Raw genomic sequence first — 22,841 nt, 5'->3', positions numbered from 1 at the left:
GGTGGCTCTCTAAACGCTGAATAAACCCATTCCTTCGCTCTTTAATAAGTCAGTAAGAACCACCTTGACAACAACAACAGTCTTATCCAACCGCGCCACACCAAGGCTTTCCCAAGTTGGGCTGCAAATCCTGGATTGGTTCCCCGCGGAAGCTCTTGAAGCGGTGGGATCTCCCAGCAGGACGCAGTTCCCCGGGCATTCCCGGCGCCGGGGCTGTGAAAGCCGAGCCTGCTGGGCACCAGGAAGGGAATTGGAAATTGGGTTCCGCCCGCGGAGGCAAGAGTGGTTGACTGGGACGCAGGCGTGCGGCAGAGGTTGAGAGAACGAGACTCACTTCCACGCTTTAAACCCCCGTTTCCGTCGCGGCCCCTGGAGGACTCCCCTGCACGCGCGCGGCTGAATTCCGCGCAGCGCTGGCTCCAGTCCGAGGGCGGCCGTGTGGCGCGTGAGAACAGCTGGGATGTGGAGCCCCCGTGCGCGCGCGCCCCGCGTCGGGGTGCAGCTCTTCTTCGCCCGGCTTCTCCACCCCCTCACTCTCTCTCATCCCCTCCCTCCTCCACACCCCCGCCCCCGGGACCCGCGGGCTCCCTCCCCGAACCGGCCGGAGCGTACACAAAGCGGCGGGTGAGGGGAAGCCTCGCAGGCGTGCACCAAACAGTGAGATCACTGGCGTTATAAATATCCCAGTGCCAGCGCCGAGATCCGTTCGGGTGCCCTCTCTCTCTCTCTCTCTCTCTCTCTCTCTCTCTCTCTCTCCCGCACTCCCTCTCTCTTCCCCGCGGCTATGTCCACCCGGTGCGGCGAGGGGGACAGCGCCAGAGGCACGCAGCCGCGCGGGGGCTACAGAGCCCAGAACCAGCCCTACAAGATGCACTTAGGACCCCCGCGGCTGGAAGAATGAGCTTGTCCTTCCTCCTCCTCTTCCTCAGCCACCTGATCCTCAGCGCCTGGGCTCAAGGGGAAAAGCGCCTCGCCACCAAAGGGCAACTCGGACCCGCTGCCACTGATAGGAACCAGGGAGACTCCAGCCGCCGCCGGAGCAGCAGTAACACGACATCTTCCTCTTCTTCCTCTGCCTCCTCCCCCGCGGCTTCTCCGGGCAGCCAAGGAAGCGGCTTGGAGCAGAGCAGTTTCCAGTGGACCCCCTCGGGGCGCCGGACTGGCAGCCTCTACTGCAGAGTGGGCATCGGTTTCCATCTGCAGATCTACCCGGATGGCAAAGTCAATGGCTCCCACGAAGCTAATATGTTAAGTAAGTTGCTCGTTCTCCAGCAGAACCCGTCCTAAGTGGATGGTCGGGCATTCGGGAGGGACAACTAGTTATTTCCTGGGTCACTGGCTCACCTTCCGATGCCTCGGTCGCTGGGATCTACCTGGCCCTCTAAAAAGACTGGTGGATGAGGGCGGAGATGAGTTAGGTGGGGCACACATTCTCACCCCTCTCCGGGGTATAAGGAATGGAGGGAGGTTTCTGAAGTGGAGGACCCAAAAGCTGGTGCACAGATAGGCACCTTGTTTCCAGTTTGCCTTGGTCCCAAAGAGGAACCTCCAGTCTGTGCCTGGAGAAAAAACAAAAATCTTCTTTTTTCTTCTCCTTCAGTTTCTATTTACTTTCTGCTTCTGTTTACTAGGCTAGCATTTTTCAATAGGCATCAAAGTGCATCTCTCTTCCTTACCCACAACTGAAGTTATATTTTTAGAAGAATCAAATCTCACATAGCCCCTAGAACCGCCACCATAAACCCCAAAATAACATATAATGTATGTATATACATATATGTATATGTATGTCTATTGTGTATACATCTTTACACATTATATACATACAGAATATATATATGTATATTCTAAGGGGCACCAGACATTCCCTGTTTGGAAGAAGTCAGTGACCTGGAAAACTGGACATGTTTAGAAAGGGTGATGTGGTGGACATTCAAATTATTAGCTCTGGAGTTGGGTTTAGCAACGTTTAGTAGCTTGAGGTCAAGACAACACCTTGTTACAAAGAGTGGCAAATCTTTGGTTCCCAAGGACAAATAGGATAAAATTCTTTATTTTATTGGAAATTCAGAGGAGGTTCAATTCAGAACAGGTGCAAATTGTGTAGGATTTCTTTTTCTTTTTTTAAGTCAAGTTTTAAATTTTCTTTCTGAGTTTTCTCTTTAGTTCTTTCTTTCGCTACTTTCTCATTTCTCTTCTCTTCCCTGTGCATTCCCAGACCATCACTGCAGCTCCTCTGCTTCCTTTGACTGCCTCTACGGCAGCTGGGGTTGTGTGAGGGACTGGGGCATCTCTGCCGAGGTTTTCCTCCGTAGGGCCTGATTGCTCTTCCAATGGGGTTACTCCATCAGGTAAAATCACAGCCCCGTCGGTCCCCTGAGACACAAACAGAGGGGAAACATGTCCAGGGACAACGCTGAGCATGGTTGCCCGATTCAGGAGTGTCAGCCTGGTAGCTCCCAGGTTTATTTCTTTCTCCACCCTCTGTAAATTTCATTGTTTTGACCACTTCTTTTTTTCCTTCTGCTTAGAGCAGTGCCTGGCCCACAGAAATTGCTCACTTAATCTGTTGAGTGTCTAAGTTCCTTGTTTAAGGATGAGGAAACTCAGACTGGTAACTGGCTCCCTCTCAAAACCAGAGTCCTTGGGTTTCTTCTTACCCAGGCTCCTGAGGAGCACGGTGGGTAGCCACAGTGGGTGGGCTTCTGGAGAGGGTTGGAGGTGCCCACACCGGTGGGGTGGCTGGCCAACAAGTTCCTTCCTGGAGTTTCAGGAGGAAGGGGTGAAGATCTGAGGGCAGTTGGCTCTGGGGGGAAGCGGGTGGACTCCTGCTCCCTGCCCCAGACTAGTCACTGAGCTATGCAGCTTCAACTGGCTTTGTTGTACATGGTGAGATGGCCTGGGCCCTTTCATATATGCCCCACTGAGTTCCAGGACCTCCTACAAGCTTCTTACATGAGCCTGTTTCTATGTTTTAAGGTTCATTTCACTCTTATCAAACAACTCACCATGTTTGCTGGTAGGGTGAAGGGGAATTCTATGAGATGTCAGAGGCGGCAAGAGTTAGGTCTATTTCAGTATTTCTATTTGTCCTTATGTTGTCCCGTGCAACCCTTTACTCTGTGAGACATCAGAGTTCATTCGCCACTGCTAGAGATCTTTCCTCCTTTATCTTATATGAAAAACTTTTCTATTCTGTTCTTGTAGTTTATCCAAGAAATTAGTACCGACAGAGGATGACTTCTGTGTTCCCAAGGGGCAGACTCAAAGTTAGAGTGCATCGAGCAGCAGTTGGGATCCCAGGGGAGTAAAAGAATGTGTCGAGGTGGGTTTTGTATTCCAGGAATCTCTGAAAAACAGACTTACTTCCAAAACATTCACCCTCTTCTCTTGGACAAAAGCATGTAGACAAAAATAAAAAATAAAAAAAAATTTTTTTTTTTTGCAGCTTAGGCCTTGCCCAAAGGGGCAGTTGTAGAAAAGAATAGGAAAGAAAATGAGAACAACTCAACAAAGAACAGACTCAGCTAAAGAGGATGTTAACCAATATGTTTGTTTTAAAATTCACTTTGAAAGGTATCTACAAAAGAACAGTGATGTTTCCTTAACAGTGACCAAATGAACTCTCTTTTAACTGACACTCTTTATTCATTCCAACTTACAATAGCCTTTCAGAGTTCAGCCTGTATGTTTCACATGGCAAGTGATCATTAATTTACTCATTCATTTATTCGTTCATTCATGCACCCAATATAGGATACCTGCCTCACCCAGATTGATATTTTGGTTACTTTGGGAATTGTTGGGTTTTTTGTTTGTTTGTTTTGCTTCCATAGGTTTTTGTCACAGAGTAAATACTAACTAAAGTGTCCAATCATGGTGAGTTTTATGTTGTGTGATGCCTGGAGTGTCCAACACTACTTAAGATTTTACTATCCTTGATTCATTAAGAAGTTATGGAATATGTCACATTTTTAAAGATAGCATATAATTTGAAAATTTAAAGTGAGTTTCTTCCCTTAAGTAGCAAGAGAAACAGAAACTGCTAATTACAGCTGATTATATACCTCTTTGAAGGCACAGCACTTAATAGTTCCTTGACACATGCAAACCAAGGCATTGTTCATGGTCTGTTGGTTAGGGTACATGAAAAAAAAGAATTTGTCTAAGTCTCACAAGAGATGCTGAAATAGCTGAAATCGTAGAGGACAATAGAAGATACATCAGTTTTACCTTGTCATCTAATTCTCCTGTTGTGAGTGAGCAATGACAGAAAACTTATTTTTTGTCACAGTTTGCTACTTCAGAAAAGAGTCAAAACTTTGCCATGAAACTGCATTCTAACAGGTTCTTTTAAACTCAATAATTTTCTGTAATATTTGTCAGACAAACACATATATGTTTATATTATATATATAATTATATATGTATATATGTGCATATATACAATTATATATGTATATGTGTACATATATATGTATGTATTTCTCAACTATTATTTGACATCAAAATTTTTTCAAACTGTGAACATTTTCTAGTTTCAACATCAGAAAGTACATGCTGGCCATAGATTTTGAAATATAATTTGTTTAGTTGAAGTATACAACTTATATTCTTAGCTTCCCTAATAGTTATCATAAGTTTTAAAGAGAAAGAATCAAGCTCATTGCACATAAACTCTTATTATGAGGAAATACCAGAAAGGAATTAAGGAAGATGTGATAAAGATAGATGATGAAAAACTATTGAATAGAAACAAAGGCTTTGCTTTAATTTATATTTACTAAGGTTAGTTTCAATACAATGCTCTTGGTAACTTATCTTGGGCCATTGAAGAAGTGGCAATTAAGTAATTGTCAATTTAGGAAGCAAAAATTAAAGGCTATGACTACAGAAAACCAGAATCTTTATATAAAATATAAAAATTCCAATCATATATTTTGCTTAAACTGCATTCTCAGTTTTACTGATTTTTAGAAATCTGAATTTACTATCAATTTTGGTGCCATTCAGAGTCAAACTTTCTCTAGTCCCTCAAACCTGAAAAAACCAGAATCTGTCTACTATGTAGAAAAACTCCAGTAGAAAAATATATTCTGTTACTAATTTATTTAATGAAAACAGTTAAACTGGATATTTTAAGACTCAGATTTGATAACAATGCAGCGTATCTGTTGCTGTGTGAACACAAAGAGAGAAACTTCAGTTGTAAATTATTTTTCTTTGAGGATTTTCCAATGGGCTATTGAAAGCTTTTGAATATATAGAATATTTGTGTCTTACTAGGAAAAGAGAGAAAAAGGAGAAGCCTGCATGCTTATATTAGCTGTCTTTAATAGAGTCCTATTGTTTTAAAAAATCTGGTTTAGACGGAAAAATCTGGGCACATACTTTCTTACTAAAATGCGCTTACTCTGTAATGCATACCTAACCTTGTGAGAGGATTAAACAGTGTGTGTATAATCTGAGCAACACCAAGTGTTTGCCTCCTTCAAACAACAAAATTCAACCCCAAAGTTTGGAATGCCACCCCAAAATTCCACCAAGAAAATTTCTTCTGTGAGCACTGCCCTCTTTTTCAGTCCTCTTAAATGTGAATATCCTAGGAAAGATAATACACTGTTGCTAGCACTTCAAGGGGAATGAACTTATACTGATTCCTTCCGCTTGCCCCATTCCCCAAGCAGGAGAGGGCCAAAATAGCAGAAGAGTACTAAACCATGTTTCCATAGATGCCTGTATGTCGGGGTGTCCTGAAAGGGAAACAGAAGTAGTGAGAAGGTCAAAGAGAATAATCTAATTTAGCTCATATTCATCGACTGTCTATGATCTGTGAGACACACTTGGCCTTACATACATTCACTTAAGGATATCATTTTGTCATCTACAATATAAATTGTAAATTTCCATTAAGTTTATTATCGCTGACTTTCAATAACAATCAAGAAATTACTGAAATTGAAAAAGGATTCATTTTAGAGAACTGTTCCTTGGGATTTATATATGTGTGATTTAATACACATGGATTTACTATAGAGAATATTATGTAGAGAATCTTTAGTGAGTTACTGAGATTTGGCATAATAAAATTATAGTGATCTTTTAGGGCCCAGAAATGTGAATTGTCGAGCATATAGAATCTGCTCTAATATTCTAGAAAAAAAAAAGACATTGTAGAATTACTGTTGAAATTACTTTGGAAATGTTGAACTTAGCAGCATTCACAATATTATACCATAATTACATTAAGACTTAAAAGCTTATACCAAAGTTACCTATCTGAAAAAACAATTATTTTACTTAACCTTATCTTTTTCCCTGTATTCTTCATAATTTTAAATAGAATGTTATATGTAAAAGTATGTTTTTAAGCTTTAAATGAGATATAATTTTCTTAAAATGATAAAATCTTTTTATTCTCAGGCATTCTTTCATTTCTGTACTAGAACTCACAAGGAAAGAAACCATGCAGTATATGATAAAATAACACTTTTACATTTATTATATTTCATCTTCTCCATATATAAAATTCATTCCGATGCAAATTTTACCTAACATATATACATGCAGAATATACAGTGTTAAGAAACAAGTTAAATTGAGTGGAAATAAGCCTTTCTCAAAAATAGAGTATGTTAGTTGTATGAAACGAAGAGTTCTTCGTTTAAACACGTATTTATAGAGTCCTTGTGTTTTGACCTGTTAAATGTTAGCATGCAAACGTATATATTAATGAGCATTTTATCTTTTATGCTGCCAAGTATTTTTTTTCATGAATACACAATATGTTTGCATTTACAAAACCAGGTAATTTTCCGAAGAATAAGATGCCTCTGACAATGTAGAACCATGGGTCAACTGGGGGAAAACATGTACCAGTCACCTTATAGGAACTCCATATTATCTCTTTTGCAGCTATCATTCCACACCTAGACAATTTATTTCTTTGTCTCACTTTTTAACACATATATACAGTATTCACAATTATATCCCCCATCTCTCAGATATCTAAAATCACCAATGCTAATGCTCTTCTCAAGATCATTCTGTAACTTGGATAGAAATACAACTTTGTATCAGATTTCTATTTATGTTTTATAAGTATTATTATACCTGCTACACCCTACAGTGTTTTTAACTTTACAAGACATTCTATGTGCTTCATTAATATTTGATAAAATAATAATGCCTCTAAATCTTTGGTTATGCATCATAGTCATAATTTATATAGCAAAATCTATCATAAATAACATTTTCCAAAAAGGAATTTGAGATAGTAATTTCTTTAGCAGTTTGTAAAAGCAGAGAAGTTTCTAATAGTTTTTAGGTGTTTTTTTATACCTTTTAAAGAAATATCTACTAATAAATTGGTTGCTTTAGTTTTTTTGAGCTACGTTTTATTCATTCTGGATTAAGAGTAGAAAACAAAAACAATAGTTTTGTCACTCCCTCTTTCATAAGCTTTCTGATCAAGAATTGTTCAGATATCAAGCTAAATAAATAAACAGTAGTATTCACTACAATTTTAGGTATTAACTCACATTGTTCAACATTAGTGCAAAATAAAGATATTCATATGCATTTATACAAATATATGCATATCCACAACATACTACTTTCTGTAAATTGCATAATTTTTTTGTATGTATTTTAAATACTCCAGGAGGAGATTGTTATTTCAAGAAAATCAGGTGAATATTTCTATTCAGCAGAGTCTTATTGAGATCTTTAATTAGAACATATGCTCAAAATATTATAGATTGAACTATTGAGATTTTTTTCCCCCTTGTTCCTCCCATCTCTGTTTCTTTTCTTTTTTTCTAGGACAGGCACCTTTGTAACACTAGTGAACTATACTATTTGTCCTTTTTCTCTTCTTTTATTTTTATTATTTTGTATTTTGATGTAGGAAATTAACAAAAAGCACTATATGTACTTTTCTTGTGTTTATATAACGTATATGAGTCTATGACAAAGAGGCAGTTCCAATTATATACAGACTGAGTCTCGTTTATTAAAAATGCTCTATGATCTATGGTATGTCAGTTTCCTGACCGAGTGGATTTGGGTTTTCAAATTATTATAGGAGATAGAGGGACTTAGACTAACAATGAAGTAACAAATATAATTATTAGCATAATAAAATCCTTCATTAAATTTTTTTCCAGAAACACCATTCAAAATGCAAGATGTCTCAAACTCTAATCCATTAAACACTTCATTGAGCCAATAATCCCAAATGATTTATAAGGTTCTTAGTATCTTGTTATGTGTAATCTTTAAACTACTCACTAAATGACTGAGTATGGTATATATTGATTTGTGCCTTTATAATTATGATATTTTGAAAAGAGAGATTTCTGTTATGTAAATAAATATTTTAAGGCTTTCAACAATTTATGCTACTCTTGAGTACAAACTTTATGTGCTTTAGTATTAAATAATGCATTATCTCTGACAGAGAAACAGTGCATGAGAATCATTTCAAAAAATATTTTTAAAAGTCCTTCAAGGATTCTACTGTTAAACAATATTTACTAAAAGTAACTTATTTGTAGGAATAAAGAGAATAATGAAGCAGAACAAAATTTTTGAATCTTGAAATTTATCATTTTAAATGAACACTTGATTGCCAGCCTTTTTAACATAATGAATATTACAAAATATGTTAACTACTTTAAAAAATCATATTAGAAAAGAATGTAAATAATTTATATAGAAATTTATTTTTTCACAATGGTATATGGAGGAGCCTATGTTTTATTTTGGGATTTCTGTCATCCTAGGTGTTTTGGAAATATTTGCTGTGTCTCAGGGGATTGTAGGAATACGAGGAGTTTTCAGCAACAAATTTTTAGCGATGTCAAAAAAAGGAAAACTCCATGCAAGTGTAAGTAGAACCACTTTATATTTGTTAAAGGTGTTATGGAGATTTTACATTTGTAAAATGGAATGAAGTGACTTTCTAAATTAGTAAGTAGATAGGACAGTTTGACCAGAGAACTTAGTGTTTTTTGTTTCGGTAAAATTGTGTCTACATTAACCAAAAGCATTGTATGCATTTTTGTAAGTAATGATATAAATATTTTATTTACCTGAAAAAAAATAGAGTCCACAAAAATTTTTTAACGATAATTTGCATTCTCAAAATGATTGTCGTTATTTATTCTTAAGTGTGGTCCAAGTGAGAAAAAATATTAAGAAAATAATATATTATGTAATATTTTAAATTTATATGTTTATGATGGGTTTGTATGTGTGTTTAGTTCATCCGATTCTTATTTAATTTACAAGCTGTTCATAACGTCAAAAATTGGGGCTAAGTAATAAAACATTTTTATTTTAATAAGTACAGTGGGAAGAAATCAACCATGAAAACATTTTGACCTTTCATAGAAATATTATATTTGACCATTTGCAGACTTCTTCATCTTGCATTTTTGCTGCATTGAAAACAATTCTTTAAACTATAAAGACTGATTTTACACTTGTAAACATTGCTTCAGACCACTTATATACTTCATTAGCAATTTATAATTATAGATTTCTATTCCTTGTTCTGAAAATGTTGATTACTTGGGAAGCATTAATACATTGTAAAGGTAATAAAATATATTTAGCTTAGTTTTCCTTCTCACAGGTTCTGTTAATCTGTATTAGTACATATGTGCAGCACTAAAAGTGACTTATGATTTTTCTGCAGTGTACTAAGTTTTGTAGCACTAAGTCGTTTGAAAAAGCAAGTATTTAATGTTAGTCCTTTAATCTTTATTCCCTTTAATTCTTATTAAATGAATTAAAAATATATCACTTTTCCAGTTTTCAAAATATGTAAGAAGTTTTCACTGAATGCAATCAATTGAAACTTACTATTTATGACATCTACTTTACAGACCTTTAAGAAAGTAAATAAGAATTCCATTTGGTTCAATGTGTAATATGTCCAGTTTTTCTTTTCTTAGTATCTAAAAGTGGTTTGTTAAATATATCTCTTGGAGGAGGCAGTATGATGTTTCTACAGTTATTTGAGGATTAAATAAGATAATATATATAAAGCTTTTAAATCAGTATTTGGTACATTATAAGTACTCAACAAATATTATTTATTAGTATATGATAATTTGAAAATAACAAACTACTGGAATTTCAGTTTATTAAGATAAATGGAAAACCTTTGTTAACTACTTTAATTACCCAACACCAGAGTTATAAAAAAAATTGCCTTTTTTATTTTCTGAGCCAATTATTATATCATAGTGCTATAGTATCATAGAAGTATTCATAAAGTAATTACTCTTTGATTTTTAAATTATTTTAAGAGGACAATTTCTGCATTGCTTTGGAAAAGTAGGACAAGCCACTTTATTTTTAACAGTTTGTTTTTTGAAAAATCCATATACAGAGTACAAAACAATGACCAAACATCTGCACAGAATAACTTTTCCTCTATCAACGTCAAGGTTATGAAAGATTGAAACATATTCAAAATCTAAGCATGAGAATAATATGTGGTATATGTAAAAAACTTTCTCTGACTGCTTTGTTTTGGGTGAAAATCTTCATTTTTTTAAATATTCAAATTCGTGCCCCAGTACAGGCAAAAAAAAATAGACTAAATTTAAGCCAACTTAAGGGTAATTGCCACAGCAAGCAAAGTATTTCAAATGGATGCCAATTAGAAAGGTCAAACTGAGAGGTTAGGATACATGATTCCTCTGTCAAAAGCAAGTAACAAATTTCCAGAAATTCGACCCAAATGTCTAAGGATGGCTGGCTGAAATAATGCAGATAATGCAAAAAAAAAAAAAAAAAAGCATCTGTTATTCTTTCTCATCTTGGCAGGCTAAAGTTGTTTCAAGGAATAATGACTTTTAAACAGTACAAAGCAAGTCTTGCTCTTGTCACTCACTGAAGCTCTTTGATATGAAAGTCATTCTGATGACTTTGAACTGGATTGCAGATAAAAAATTAAGCTCTCTGATTATGTGGATTCTTTTTAGAACAATTGTCTAAGCCCACTTTTTCTTATCAGAGCTTTTATTAGTACTTTTTTTTCTAGATGGAAATCTAATTTAATTATAAAATGATTTAATTTTAAGGAAGCTGAATTCAGAAATAACATTAATTCTAGCAATGATCAGTTTTAAACCCAGATGGTTTCTTTCCTCTTATCAGTTTCTATTTAAACATATTGAAAAATTGTTCTTGTAACTTTAAATATACTTACAGTATTTGATTTAGTTGTTTTACAAAATTGCATCATCACTAAACAGGCTAAAAACCTTTATACTGTTAAGACTAAATCTGTAATTTGTGATTTGTTTCAAATTAATAATTTTGAAGTCATTTACTGAAAACCTTTATAATCATTTCAAAACACACAGTGAGTCCTCAATGTCATCAGTCAGATCCTGAAAACTGCAACTTTAAGCAAAACTACGTATTAGGAAATCAGTCTTACCATAGGCTAATTGATATAAACACAAATTCATTACTATGGCATATCTCGTCACAAAATATCACATTTCAAAAAAAAATCACCATATTTCTACATAAAATCCCAAAACCCTTCTAATAGTAAACATGGAAAGAAATGTGAGCTATACAGATATTTAAGAAAGATTAATAAGAACAAGTAAGAGAATTGTTTTCTAAGTCGCTTATTCCAGATCAGGTTCTCAGGTGGCCGAGCCTCCCCAGCAGCTCAGGGCACTGGCAGGAACTCACCCCGACTGGACACCTTGCATTAAGAGAATATTCATACACACTCACACTGGTACAAGTTAGTCATGCCAGTTCACTTCAAGTGCACATCTTTGGGACATAGGAGACACAGGAGTTCCCAAAGAAAACCCATGTAGACAGTGGACCTATCCCAAAACAGGTTTTTTTTTCCTCATCAGCATTATAATAAAATGATGTTGAAGGAAACAGTGTTTTTCCAGGATCTGCTGTATGTTTAAAATCATCACATGTATCTTAAACTTACACACTATTATATGCCAATTCTATCTTAATAAAACTGGAAAACATTAAAAAATTAATAAGACTTTTAGGGTTTAGCTACAAAATAAGTATAAACTAAAAATGTATTCATATAATTATGACAAAAGTAAATTTATATGTTATTAGAAATATTCATGGGTGATTATAGATTCTCAACTTGGTTTAATAATAACAATCAGAATATTAAATATTATTTACTAGACAAAGATAATGTATTTGTATAATTGTTTAAAAGCTCTTTCACTCACATTATCTCATTACATAATTAGATGAGGAAAAGTCTTAAAGATGTTAAATATTTTCTTAAGTTAACACAGTTAAGTGATCAAACCAGACCTATAGCCTTTTAAAATTCTCTGTTTTTCATTTTATAGGCTATAATGGTTGGTAAGTAAAAGTTGTTTTGAAAGAAGATACTATGTTCTGTTTCAAACTAACAATATTGTTTCAATATATTATTTTATAGGCTTTAATAACTTCATGATTTAATAATATTTTTTATATTACATTTGAAAGAACAATACTATGATTCATCCTTCAGATATTTTGCTTGTTTCTCCCACCTCGCCAACCCCACCTGGTCTCTCCCACTCTCATTCTAAGATATTTTTGAAATCTTTTTTTTTTCCACCTACGTTAGTATTTCCAATACTTGCTTTTAAAATCTAGAAAGGAGAGGATGTGTCTGCAGCAGAACTTATCTCCAAGTTTTACAAACGTTGGCTATTCAATGTGATGGTGACTTCGTAGGGAACTCTTTTCAAGATGAACTTTCAAAACAGAAGATACATCTGCTTTGTTCACAGAAAAATTTTCATTTAGAATATGTTTCAGTGTGAGTGGACACAAAGATGGTAAATAGCTCAGATGATTAAACTTAAACAACATTTATTTTTATTTCTTTTGTGTGCTAAGTTTGTTAATTTGTTAAGAAGTTGTCTTTGAACTTCAACTATCTCAGTATGCACTGATCTCTGCACTCATTCAAAGTACATACTCCTACTAATCTACGCCCAGCTCTCTTTAAAACCTCTGCTAGTGTATTCTAAATATACAATGCATCCAAATTTCTACCATGTAGGATTTTTTCAGCATTCTTTACAAGGATGAAGGAGTATGGTTTTCTCAAAATGCTTTGGAAATCATACAGAATAGGCGTAGAAAATTTCTTCCCAGAGTCGTGAAGGTTAGTCAGAGCCCTCGCTGTGACCTCTTTCACAATTCATCATTCTCAAACTGGGTTCCTGTATAGAACTGAGCACCCTTCTCTTTCTGCTTCTATTTTTTGCTAGCTGTTCTTGCTCCCTCTTGACACTGTTCCTGCTCTCACCTCAGGTGTGTTGTCTTTCTTGAAAGTCCCATATAGAGCGTTTCTGCATTTATCTGAGGTGGGTCCGGATAAATCTGAGTGTGGTGGTTAAGAGCACAATTAGATTGTGCCCTTCTACTTAACTTAGACTGTATCTTTATTCTTAATTTTTCTATTCCTTGATTATATCATCTCTAAAAGTAGGAAATTTCAAATTACAATCTATTGTGATGGTGAAGCATTTTAACTGAGATAATACATATAAAACATTTAGAATAGTGTCTGGAAAGTTTATCAGTATTTCATGTTAAAAAGAAGATCTTAAATTTGCTCAGGCAGCTGTTTGGTGATCCTCAATCTCCTCTCTTAGAAGACTTTCTGATTTGGAGGTCAGGCAGCTGTGACCCCTCAGATATGTAGACCATCCCCAAATACGATCTATCGTTGACTTTTTTTTTCTTTGAGCTTGAAACTTTTCATGTATTGGTAGCCCCTTATCTCCTGGGTTTTTCTTTCTCCAAGGAACCTACGTGCCCAGAATCAAACTCTTAAAGAGACAAGGATTTCCAATGTTTATAATCTCATAATTCTCTCAGAGCCATATTGTGCATCTGGTTTGTTTGTTTGCTCTTTTCATTCCAAAAATATAAATCCTAGACAAGGTGGTTATCATGTATTCTTCAGTTTTTTCATCAGGTATGCATGATAACTCATTGCTTATTGGGGAAAAATATTTTAGCTTATTTTAAAGATCCTGAGAGAAGCATAAGCATGTAGTAGAATTATTTTTGTTTCTCAGGGTTTTAGGGGATCATGTTTGGAAGGAAAGCTAATTGCAGAGTTTACGAAACAGGCATGGAATGTGTGCTTGATCAGCCCTAAGCAAGGACGAGAACGTCCTCCTTTCCTGGGTTCAGAGGGTGCCAGCTGGCTTGCTTGGGAGGGGAGTTTGCACTGGACTTCCTGTTCTGGGAGCAGAGTGAGGAGGAGTGGGCGGCCCCTAATGCTGGGCATGTTAACAGGAAGGGGAAATGGAGGCTTGAGCAATAGTTTTCATCATTAAAAAATAACTTATGAAGCACACCACTCTTCCAGTCAAGACCATGAGCTACATAAAAGTACTGTACTTGAATAGAAATTCCCTTGCCCTCTAAGAGCTTTCCATTTACACAGTAAAGTTGAATGTATAGTAATTCAAGCTCACAAATGGGTGCAGTAAATATCAGTCCTCTCTCTCCCTACTCCTGCTCCCACTATGTAAATCTGGTTAGAGGGCCTATTTTACTGAGGAAATCTGGTTGTGAAGAAGTGAGAACTTCAGAACTTCATTTCAGGTTAAAGCGAGAGATACTGGTATATTCCTCTGAGGTTAAGAGAGTGGCACTCGGTTTCCATCAGTATTTTAACATGGAGCGACTTCAGGGCAGGGGAAATTGCAAAAGCACAGAATGTGCCCTTGGGTTGTACGATATTATGGGAAGAGCTTGAATCTGGGAATCAAAAGATTGGAGATTTAAGTCACAGACTTACCCTGGCACTTGATAAATGTGGGGCGTTAGATGAATCATTTTCTTTACATCTCTGACTGGAAAATCAGATAAGAACATCCTAATAGTGATGGAATTATTGTGAGAATTAAATAATATGAGTAAAACCTCTCAATAACCCACTTTATTAAGTAATTAAGAACACTAAAAAGAAAACATCTATCTTATGTGTCTCCAAGCGTGTTCCTCACCTTACCTATATCACACAGGATGCAGGTCAATGATACAAATTCAGGGGCTCACCTCAGACTTACGAAAACACAATTTCTGGAGATAGTGCCTGGGAATCTGCATTTTGAACTGGCTCGCTGGGTAATTTTAAGTTAGTTCATGAAGTTCAGAGGAGCAATCCTATGGTTCATATTCTTTACTACAAGACCTCAGATTGTTTTATTTTTAAACCAACTTGTCTGTTCCCTTGGTTGCTGAGAATGAAGAACTGGAGCTATTGAATGAATAATGGGCAGGGCCAAGCAGGAAATATGGCCATGTCCTAGAGATAGCATGGTATGGTTGTGACTGGTCCATGTAAAACTTATATTAAAGAGTAGAAGACAGCCCCTTTGCATGTGTGGAGCCCTGTTCTGGGGTACTCTGCTTGGGAGCAGTTAAAGCAAGGTCTGGCTTTCAGCCTTCACTCATCATCAAAGGCAGGTGCCTTCATGCAGGGAACATCCTACACAACTGCCTGGGTTAAGGGCACCTGTCAGGGGCCGCCCCGCTGGTGGGAGTAGGGATGAAAATCCAGAAGCACTTCAAGAATGCAGGGGAGCGAGAAGTGGAGATGCGTTCAGCAAGGAAACATTGCTTAGAGCACAATTTGGTTTATAATTGTTTTTTATTACAGTCTATAATAATATTTTAATTAATAATCTTACAGCCTATAAAAACATTTTAATTACTTATACTTATTTAATTATTTCTTAGCTTTATAAGGTTTAAGAAAAGAGGCATATCAAGGAATGCAAAGTGAAATAAAGAATTAAAATTGATTAAATGCCCAGCAAACACCAAGGTTTATACTGGTGTTAGTACTAATTCAACCTCAGACTGCACAGTTACTTCTATAGTTGCACCTAATGACTATTGCTACTTGTTTGCATAGCCTCATCTCATTCTTTACAAATACTCAATCCTCAATTATACAATGTGATGTTTACTAGGAAACAAAACTGTGTTAAAAGGGTTAAGAAATCTGTAAAAAATATTATTTCAGAAAACATTCTGTTTGGTTTGATTGACCCTCAGATTTCAATTAACTAGAAGTAGCCTTTTTTTTGGACTATCCCATTTAATCCAAGTTTTATCTTCTTTGAACTGCATTTGAAGTTTCTTCTAAATATGTATTGTGTCCTTACTATGTGAGATATGAGTACAATCAAGGCAAAGTGTTCCTTTAATCCCAAAGTTCTTCTTTTTTTCTAACACAACTATGTTTTCCCTCCTCAGAATAATTTACATATTCAAGCAAAAATAGCTTGTTTTATTTTATTTATTTTTTGCCAATTAGGACTATATTAAATTACATAGAAATTAGTTGATTTGAACATTTCATTTTAATTTTGCAATTATGGTTTATTCAATGTAACTTTTTGCTGATTTAGTTATTACTTTAAAATTAATTTTCATTATAGTTGACATACAATATGAAATTATTTTCTGCTGTACAGCAGAATGACTCAACATATATACCTTACAAAGTGATCTCTACAATAAGTTTAGTACCCCCTGACTCTATACATAGTTATTATAATATGTATTTATGACTCTATTCCCCATGCTATGTATTATATCCCTATGATGACTTTATAACTAGATGTTTATAGCTCTTTTTACTTAAAATTTTTTATTGAATTTATTGGGGTGATACTGGTTAATAAAATTATATAGATTTCACATGCACAATTCTATAATATACCATCTGTATATGGTATTGAGTTCATCACTCCAAGTCAAGTCTTCCATCACCATTTACCCCTCATTTACTGTCTTCTACCCTCCCTCCACCCCGTTTCCCACTGGAGAAACATACTGTTGTTTATGCATATGATTTTTTTCTTAATCCCTTCACCTTCTTCACCCAGCCCTGCAACTCCCCTCACCTCTGACAGCTGTCTGTCTTTTCTCTATGTAGTTCTTAATCCCTTTTTCCTTTTTTGCTCAACTCCCAACCTCTTCCCCTCTGGTTACCATCAGTTTGTTTTCTATATATATGAGTTTATTTCTTTTTCATTGTTTGTTAATTTGTTTTGTTTTATTTTGTTTTTAGATTCCCTGTAAAAGTGAAATCACATGGTATTTGTCTTTTCTGTCCAACTTATTTCTCTTAACATAAGACTCTCTAGCTCCATCCATGTTGTCACAATGGCAAGATTTCATTTTATTTTATGGTTGAGTAAAATTCTATTGAATGTAACTTATTTTCACACTTACAAGATCAAGGAGAAATTAAAGAGAAAAACTGATAATTTAAGTCAACAAAGAACATGGGCAGGACAGCATGTATACTGCTTTTCATTGTGAGAGTGGCAACTAACATAATCCTGGCATTTGGTGAAGTCCTTAAACATCTATTGAATAAATTCATGAAAAACTGAATTTGAAACATATATGCTCTATAAACATTTTAATGACTGGTTTTGTTGTAGTGGCCAAAAGTAGTATAGGGCAATGAGGTGGTAGAAGTCTTGATTTCAATAGTTTATTTGAAATTTGATTCACCTGTCCACTTAATAGCTTAACTGTTAAAAAAAAAGTCTTTATATCAACTTCACTTTTCCTAAGGGAAAATGTAGCTCTGTTATTTAAAAAATATGTATCTTGTTAAAGGGCTTCTGATAATTCAAAGGAGATTTTAAAAATTAAAAGTAGCCTGGAAAATTTATTATTTAAAATTTTGTAATAGTAAATGTATATATATTTAAACTCCTATAGCTAAGATCTATGCTGCTTACTGACGCTGCTGTTAAGATGCTCTACGCAGGATTTTAGAGACAGAGATGCAGTGGTTAGGGTCCCGATCTTGTCTGAGCAAGGCCAAGAATACTGACAGCAACAGTCGATCCCTCAAAAAGAAACCAGATCTCCTGATGAAAAAACTCACCGACATGCTTGTTTGAAATGGTTATTTCATTGTAACTAGAGGAATTTTTCAGACAAAACATTAAATTAGAAGTCAATTCAGGAAGCCAAAATAGTCTGATCACCTTTGCTCCCATCTTAATGTGGGATTGAGAATGACTGAGTGACTGCAAATGTAGTGTGTGGCTCCCCAGGTTCAGAACATTTTGACACTGTGTAAAGTTTCGTGACCTGTGAAAAATTCAGAGACTTTAAAACATGAATCTCAAGGAGGAAAAGAGAAAATGTTTAGATGAAATAATCTTAGTGAGTGGTATCAGTGGGCTTTCACTCATATTAAGATTCTAAGAAGGAATTGCTATAGGTTTAACTTGCTCCGGTATGTGTGTGTCTCACACCAATAAAAAAATGGCATGTTTTTTCTTTAACACTGTCAGGGAAAAAAAATAGGTTCCATAATGTAGTACACTTAAACCTGTCAAAATTGGATAAAACAATCACAGCTATCTCTATTTTAGGAAAATGGATTTTTGTGAAACAGGTGTAAAAGTCAGGTCAAGATATAATGTGTTATATATTTTTAAAGAAAAAATTTTAAATGTATTTAAGAAAAATATTTGAGCCAACATAAATATACCTGTTAATGTTTAAAATGAAATCTTCTTCACCTTTCTAAAATGCTTATCCTTTTATGTAGCAGAAAACATTCCAAATAGTTAGAGCTTTTATTTGGAAATAGAACTTTGGGGTTATCTAATTGAATGAAAATACATTCAAGTTCTTTTAAAAACTAGGCAGCAATAGACAAATCTAGATTTGACTTGTAAGAAAGTCTTTTCAATAAAAAACAGGATCAGGCACTGGCCGGTTGGCTCAGCAGTAGAACGTCTCTCAGTGTGTAGAAGTCCCAGGTTCTAATCCCACTCAGGGCACACAAGGAGAAGCGACCATATGCTTCTCTACCTCTCTCCCTTCTTTCCCTCTCTTTCTCCCACTCCTGCAGCCATGGCTTGAATGGTTTGAGCAAGTTGGCCCTGGCTGCTGAGGATAGTTTCATGGCCTCACCTCAGGCACTTGCCAGGGGGATCCCAGTCAGGGCACATAAGGACTCCCCACCTCTCACTTAATAAAAATAAATAAATAAATAAATAATAAATAAATAAATAAAAAACAGGAGCAATAAATGTGCACTTCTGAAGTGATATCAGCATAGCACCCTTGGTTTAGACCTAGGCTGTAGGTTACGGGATGAGAGAAAGCTGTAAGTAGTGGTTCTTTTTATCATGTCCTTCCAGATTACCACAGGAGACGGAGGTGGGGGAGGTAGAAGAGGGTAAAGAACGGGCAAAGGGTGATGGAAGGAGACTTGACTTGGGGTGATGAATACATAATACAATATATAGAGGATGTATTTAGAATTGTACACCTGAAACCTATAAAATTTAATTAAATAGTCACCCCAATTAATTTAATAATAAATAAATAAAAAGTGAAAAATGAAACAACACAAATACCTGCTTCCAGTCTTCTAAAGTTCAAATCCAGACATTTACCAGTAGACTTGTGAATGTTTCAGATATATAGCTTTATAGCCCCCAAATAAAGTACCTTATCAATTGAACTACACTTGAATGTAAACCATCATATATAAGGTAAATGTGCTGTTTGTTAGAAACACTCTGGAATTGATTGGCTTCTATTGTCTGTATTTTGCACAAACAACATTACATGTGGCTATATCAACAGATCTGTGGAGATTACCTTGCAGTGTTTAGACTTTCAGATTAGTATTGTGATCTATACTGCAAAGAAAAGTTTAGCATTATTCTTAAAAGCAAGGACTTCTATTCCAGTATAGAACCTCTTGGTCTGATATAGAAGATATATCATGTACAGCAGGTCTTCAAATCATATCACTTAATTTAATGTCATTTCATTATAATGTTGATGCAGGGAAAAAAATCGATTCTTGGCCAGGGTCACTGTGTGGAGCCCGCCATTGTCCCATGTCTGTGTGGCTTTTCTCAGGGGATTCTAGTTTCTTAACACATCCCAAAGATATGCACATGAGGTGAACTCGCATGTCTAATTGTCCCAGGCTGCCCTTGTCCCTGACCTACAATATGCCGGTTGGAAGGGACTTCTCTTATTTGTTTTAATTTATCTTTGTTAAATGTTTGTATAGCTCACATTTCTTTCCATGTCTAATATTAGAAGTATTTGGGTCTTTATTTAGAAGTTTGCTGATGTTATTATGATGAGAACTATGCCATAGGATCTTAACTTGTCTTGATATCAATTAGCTTATGATAACACTTGTTTCCTGATACATCCTCTTGCTTAAATTCTCATTGTTCAAGAATTTATCAACTATGTTAAGTGAGGACTTACTATATATTTAGTGTTTTTATATATAGACATCTAATATTTGGTATTTCCAAACCCAGGAATTCTATACAAATGGTGCTTCTTGAAATTATGAAAATTGGTGGTTTGGTTTAGGATAGAAGTTCAAATTTTTCCAGGTTATGAACTCTTGTATTTGCTGAAAGCCACAGACATTTCCAATAGAAAAATATTTTGATTTTCACAATGGCCCTATGCATGTGAAGGAGGTTAAAGCTACAGCCTCCATTGGCTGAATTGGTAATTGAACAAACATCTGCCTGACTCCATGCTCAGGCTCTTCCTCCATACCATATTCCTGCAATTCCTTCCGTGTTCTTAACTAAGCCATTTCAGAGCAGATATTGGCCTACTTTTTCAGCCTCATCTCTTCTCTCATGCATCCTCAGTGAAAGTCACACTGAATTACTTATAGTAGTGTCATGCTGACCTATGGACACACTGTTCTCTCTCTGCTCCCTGAAAATCCTTCATCACCTGCCTCACTACTTGAAGACTGAGCTCAAATGTCACCTTTTCTAGGAAGACTTTCCAGTCCTCTTCCCTGCTTCTTCCATCCTCTTAGATTCCCTTCCTGTATGTTATCATTGTACTCTCTTGCATACCACTGTCATAATTCCATTAATCAAACTGTACCGTGACACATGTTGACTTTCTGCTTTCTCTACTATTTCTAGTACTCCAAGAGCAGATATTGTGTGTGTTTATGCATGCGTGTGTGGTTGTGTGTGTGTGTGTGTGTGTGTGTGTGTGGAGGGTGATAGATACTTGGCTGAAGTGTTGCTAATGATTCAAAAAAGTAATTTTTTCTTTCTGGCATCAGTTATACTCTCTTGTAACACCGTGTGAAGACATGTATCTTCCTAAAGAACTCTAACACATGCAATATTAATAGTGCCATCTGTTATCCTTCTCTCAGTACCATGAATCATACTGAAAACATGGAAAAATGTATTCTTGTTTCAAAGGAATAATATGACCCCATTTCTCTCATCATGGATTCACGTTTTATAAGGCAATTACTTCTTATTAATATAGTACTATTTTCTTGATGGCTTTAGAAGGAAAAATCTTATGTTAAAGTTAATTTTTAACTACAAAATTCAAAGTAATTTTAAAACAGTAACAGAATTTAAATATGTTAAGACTTCCTGCTATCATTTTTATGTACATTGATATTATTTTGCTAAGTACATAGCAAACAGAAATCAGCACTACAAAAATGAATAAAATAGGACTATAGAAACAAAATAGTAATTTTGAAGTAACTTTGAAAAAATCAAATATTTCTTTATAAAAGAGAATGTAGTAAGAGGGCAGGGGTCAATGGAATTCTTGATTTTTCTTTATAGTACAAGACCATGTTTTATTACACTCTGAAAATATTATTACTACTTAAGTTTCTTTTTTTTCTCCCCACAGGCCAAGTTTACAGATGACTGCAAGTTCAGGGAGCGATTTCAAGAAAACAGCTATAATACTTATGCCTCAGCAATACACAGAACTGAAAACACAGGACGCGAGTGGTACGTGGCCCTGAACAAAAGGGGGAAAGCTAAACGAGGCTGCAGCCCACGGGTGAAACCCCAGCACATCTCTACCCACTTCCTGCCAAGATTCAAACAGTCCGAGCAGCCAGAACTTTCTTTCACAGTTACTGTTCCTGAGAAGAAAAAGCCACCTAATCCTATCAAACCAAAGGTTCCCCTTTCAGCACCTCGGAAAAGTCCCAACACCGTGAAATACAGACTCAAGTTTCGTTTTGGATAATGTGCATCCTGGCCTTGTGAAAAACCACACTTCCCCTCAGGAGTTTCTATAGGTATCTGTACAGCTCTGAAGAAAAATTTTTGGACACAGTTTCAGCTCTACTACATTGTAGTCAAGTCAGGTCGTTTGTTTCAGTGTGACTGAAAAAAAAAGTTTTCTGATAGAACTGAACAGGAATTCTTTGAATCAATCCAGGGAGCATACTGTTTCAGTTCAGTAAGACGTAAAGCCCTTTGCATTATGCTTAGTGCATACTAGGACTCTGTATTTTCAAAATGTTCATGGACTATGTATTTTTCTGACTTTTACAGATCAACCCAAAAGAACATACATGATACGTTTTTATTTTTTATTTCCAAAGAATATTTTGATGCAGATAAAATATTTTATTAACTTTTGTTTTTGCTTTTTTTTAAAAAAAAGTACCTCTGCATTTGAGCATATTTTCTTACTTTTGTTATTTTAATTAATATGACATAAACAACCATTTTAATGAATTATAAATGTGTTTATAGACCATGTGTAACATGTGAATTTCTTTTTCATTTTTTTATTCATTGCACTTTTTATTTTTATTACATTTTTTACCGTACCTCAGATAATGTAAGTTTAGTTCTAAATCTTAAAATGTTTCAATTTTTTTCAATACACCAAAGGCTCAGCTTGGATTTGTGTGTGTGTGTGTATGTGTGTGTGTGTAAATTCATGTCGTGTGAAATCGT

The 22,841-nt window shown here is 35.6% G+C and overlaps 1 protein-coding gene across 1 annotated transcript; it reads left to right on the top strand.

The window, feature by feature from the left end:
- Window positions 1-624: 624 nt before the first annotated feature.
- FGF5 (fibroblast growth factor 5) lies at window positions 625-22,126 on the top strand. Its single transcript, XM_066280349.1, has 3 exons — window positions 625-1,252; window positions 8,787-8,890; window positions 21,772-22,126. The coding sequence occupies exons 1-3, from the start codon at window positions 898-900 to the stop codon at window positions 22,117-22,119; spliced, it is 807 nt and encodes a 268-aa protein (XP_066136446.1). The 5' UTR covers window positions 625-897; the 3' UTR covers window positions 22,120-22,126.
- Window positions 22,127-22,841: the final 715 nt, after the last annotated feature.

Source organism: Saccopteryx bilineata, chromosome 5, assembly GCF_036850765.1.
Source record: "Saccopteryx bilineata isolate mSacBil1 chromosome 5, mSacBil1_pri_phased_curated, whole genome shotgun sequence".
Lineage (NCBI taxonomy): Eukaryota > Metazoa > Chordata > Mammalia > Chiroptera > Emballonuridae > Saccopteryx > Saccopteryx bilineata.
Note: the sequence above shows the minus strand (reverse complement) of the source record. Positions and strands in the feature narration are given on the sequence as shown.

What these genes read in the sequence shown, in the direction of transcription:
- FGF5 (XM_066280349.1), top strand. Translation starts at nt 898, where the DNA reads ATGAGCTTGTCCTTCCTCCTCCTCTTCCTCAGCCACCTGATCCTCAGC. An exon ending in CCACGAAGCTAATATGTTAA is followed by an intron (nt 1,253 to 8,786) that starts GTAAGTTGCTCG and finishes CTGTCATCCTAG; the next exon opens with GTGTTTTGGAAATATTTGCT. An exon ending in AAGGAAAACTCCATGCAAGT is followed by an intron (nt 8,891 to 21,771) that starts GTAAGTAGAACC and finishes TTCTCCCCACAG; the next exon opens with GCCAAGTTTACAGATGACTG.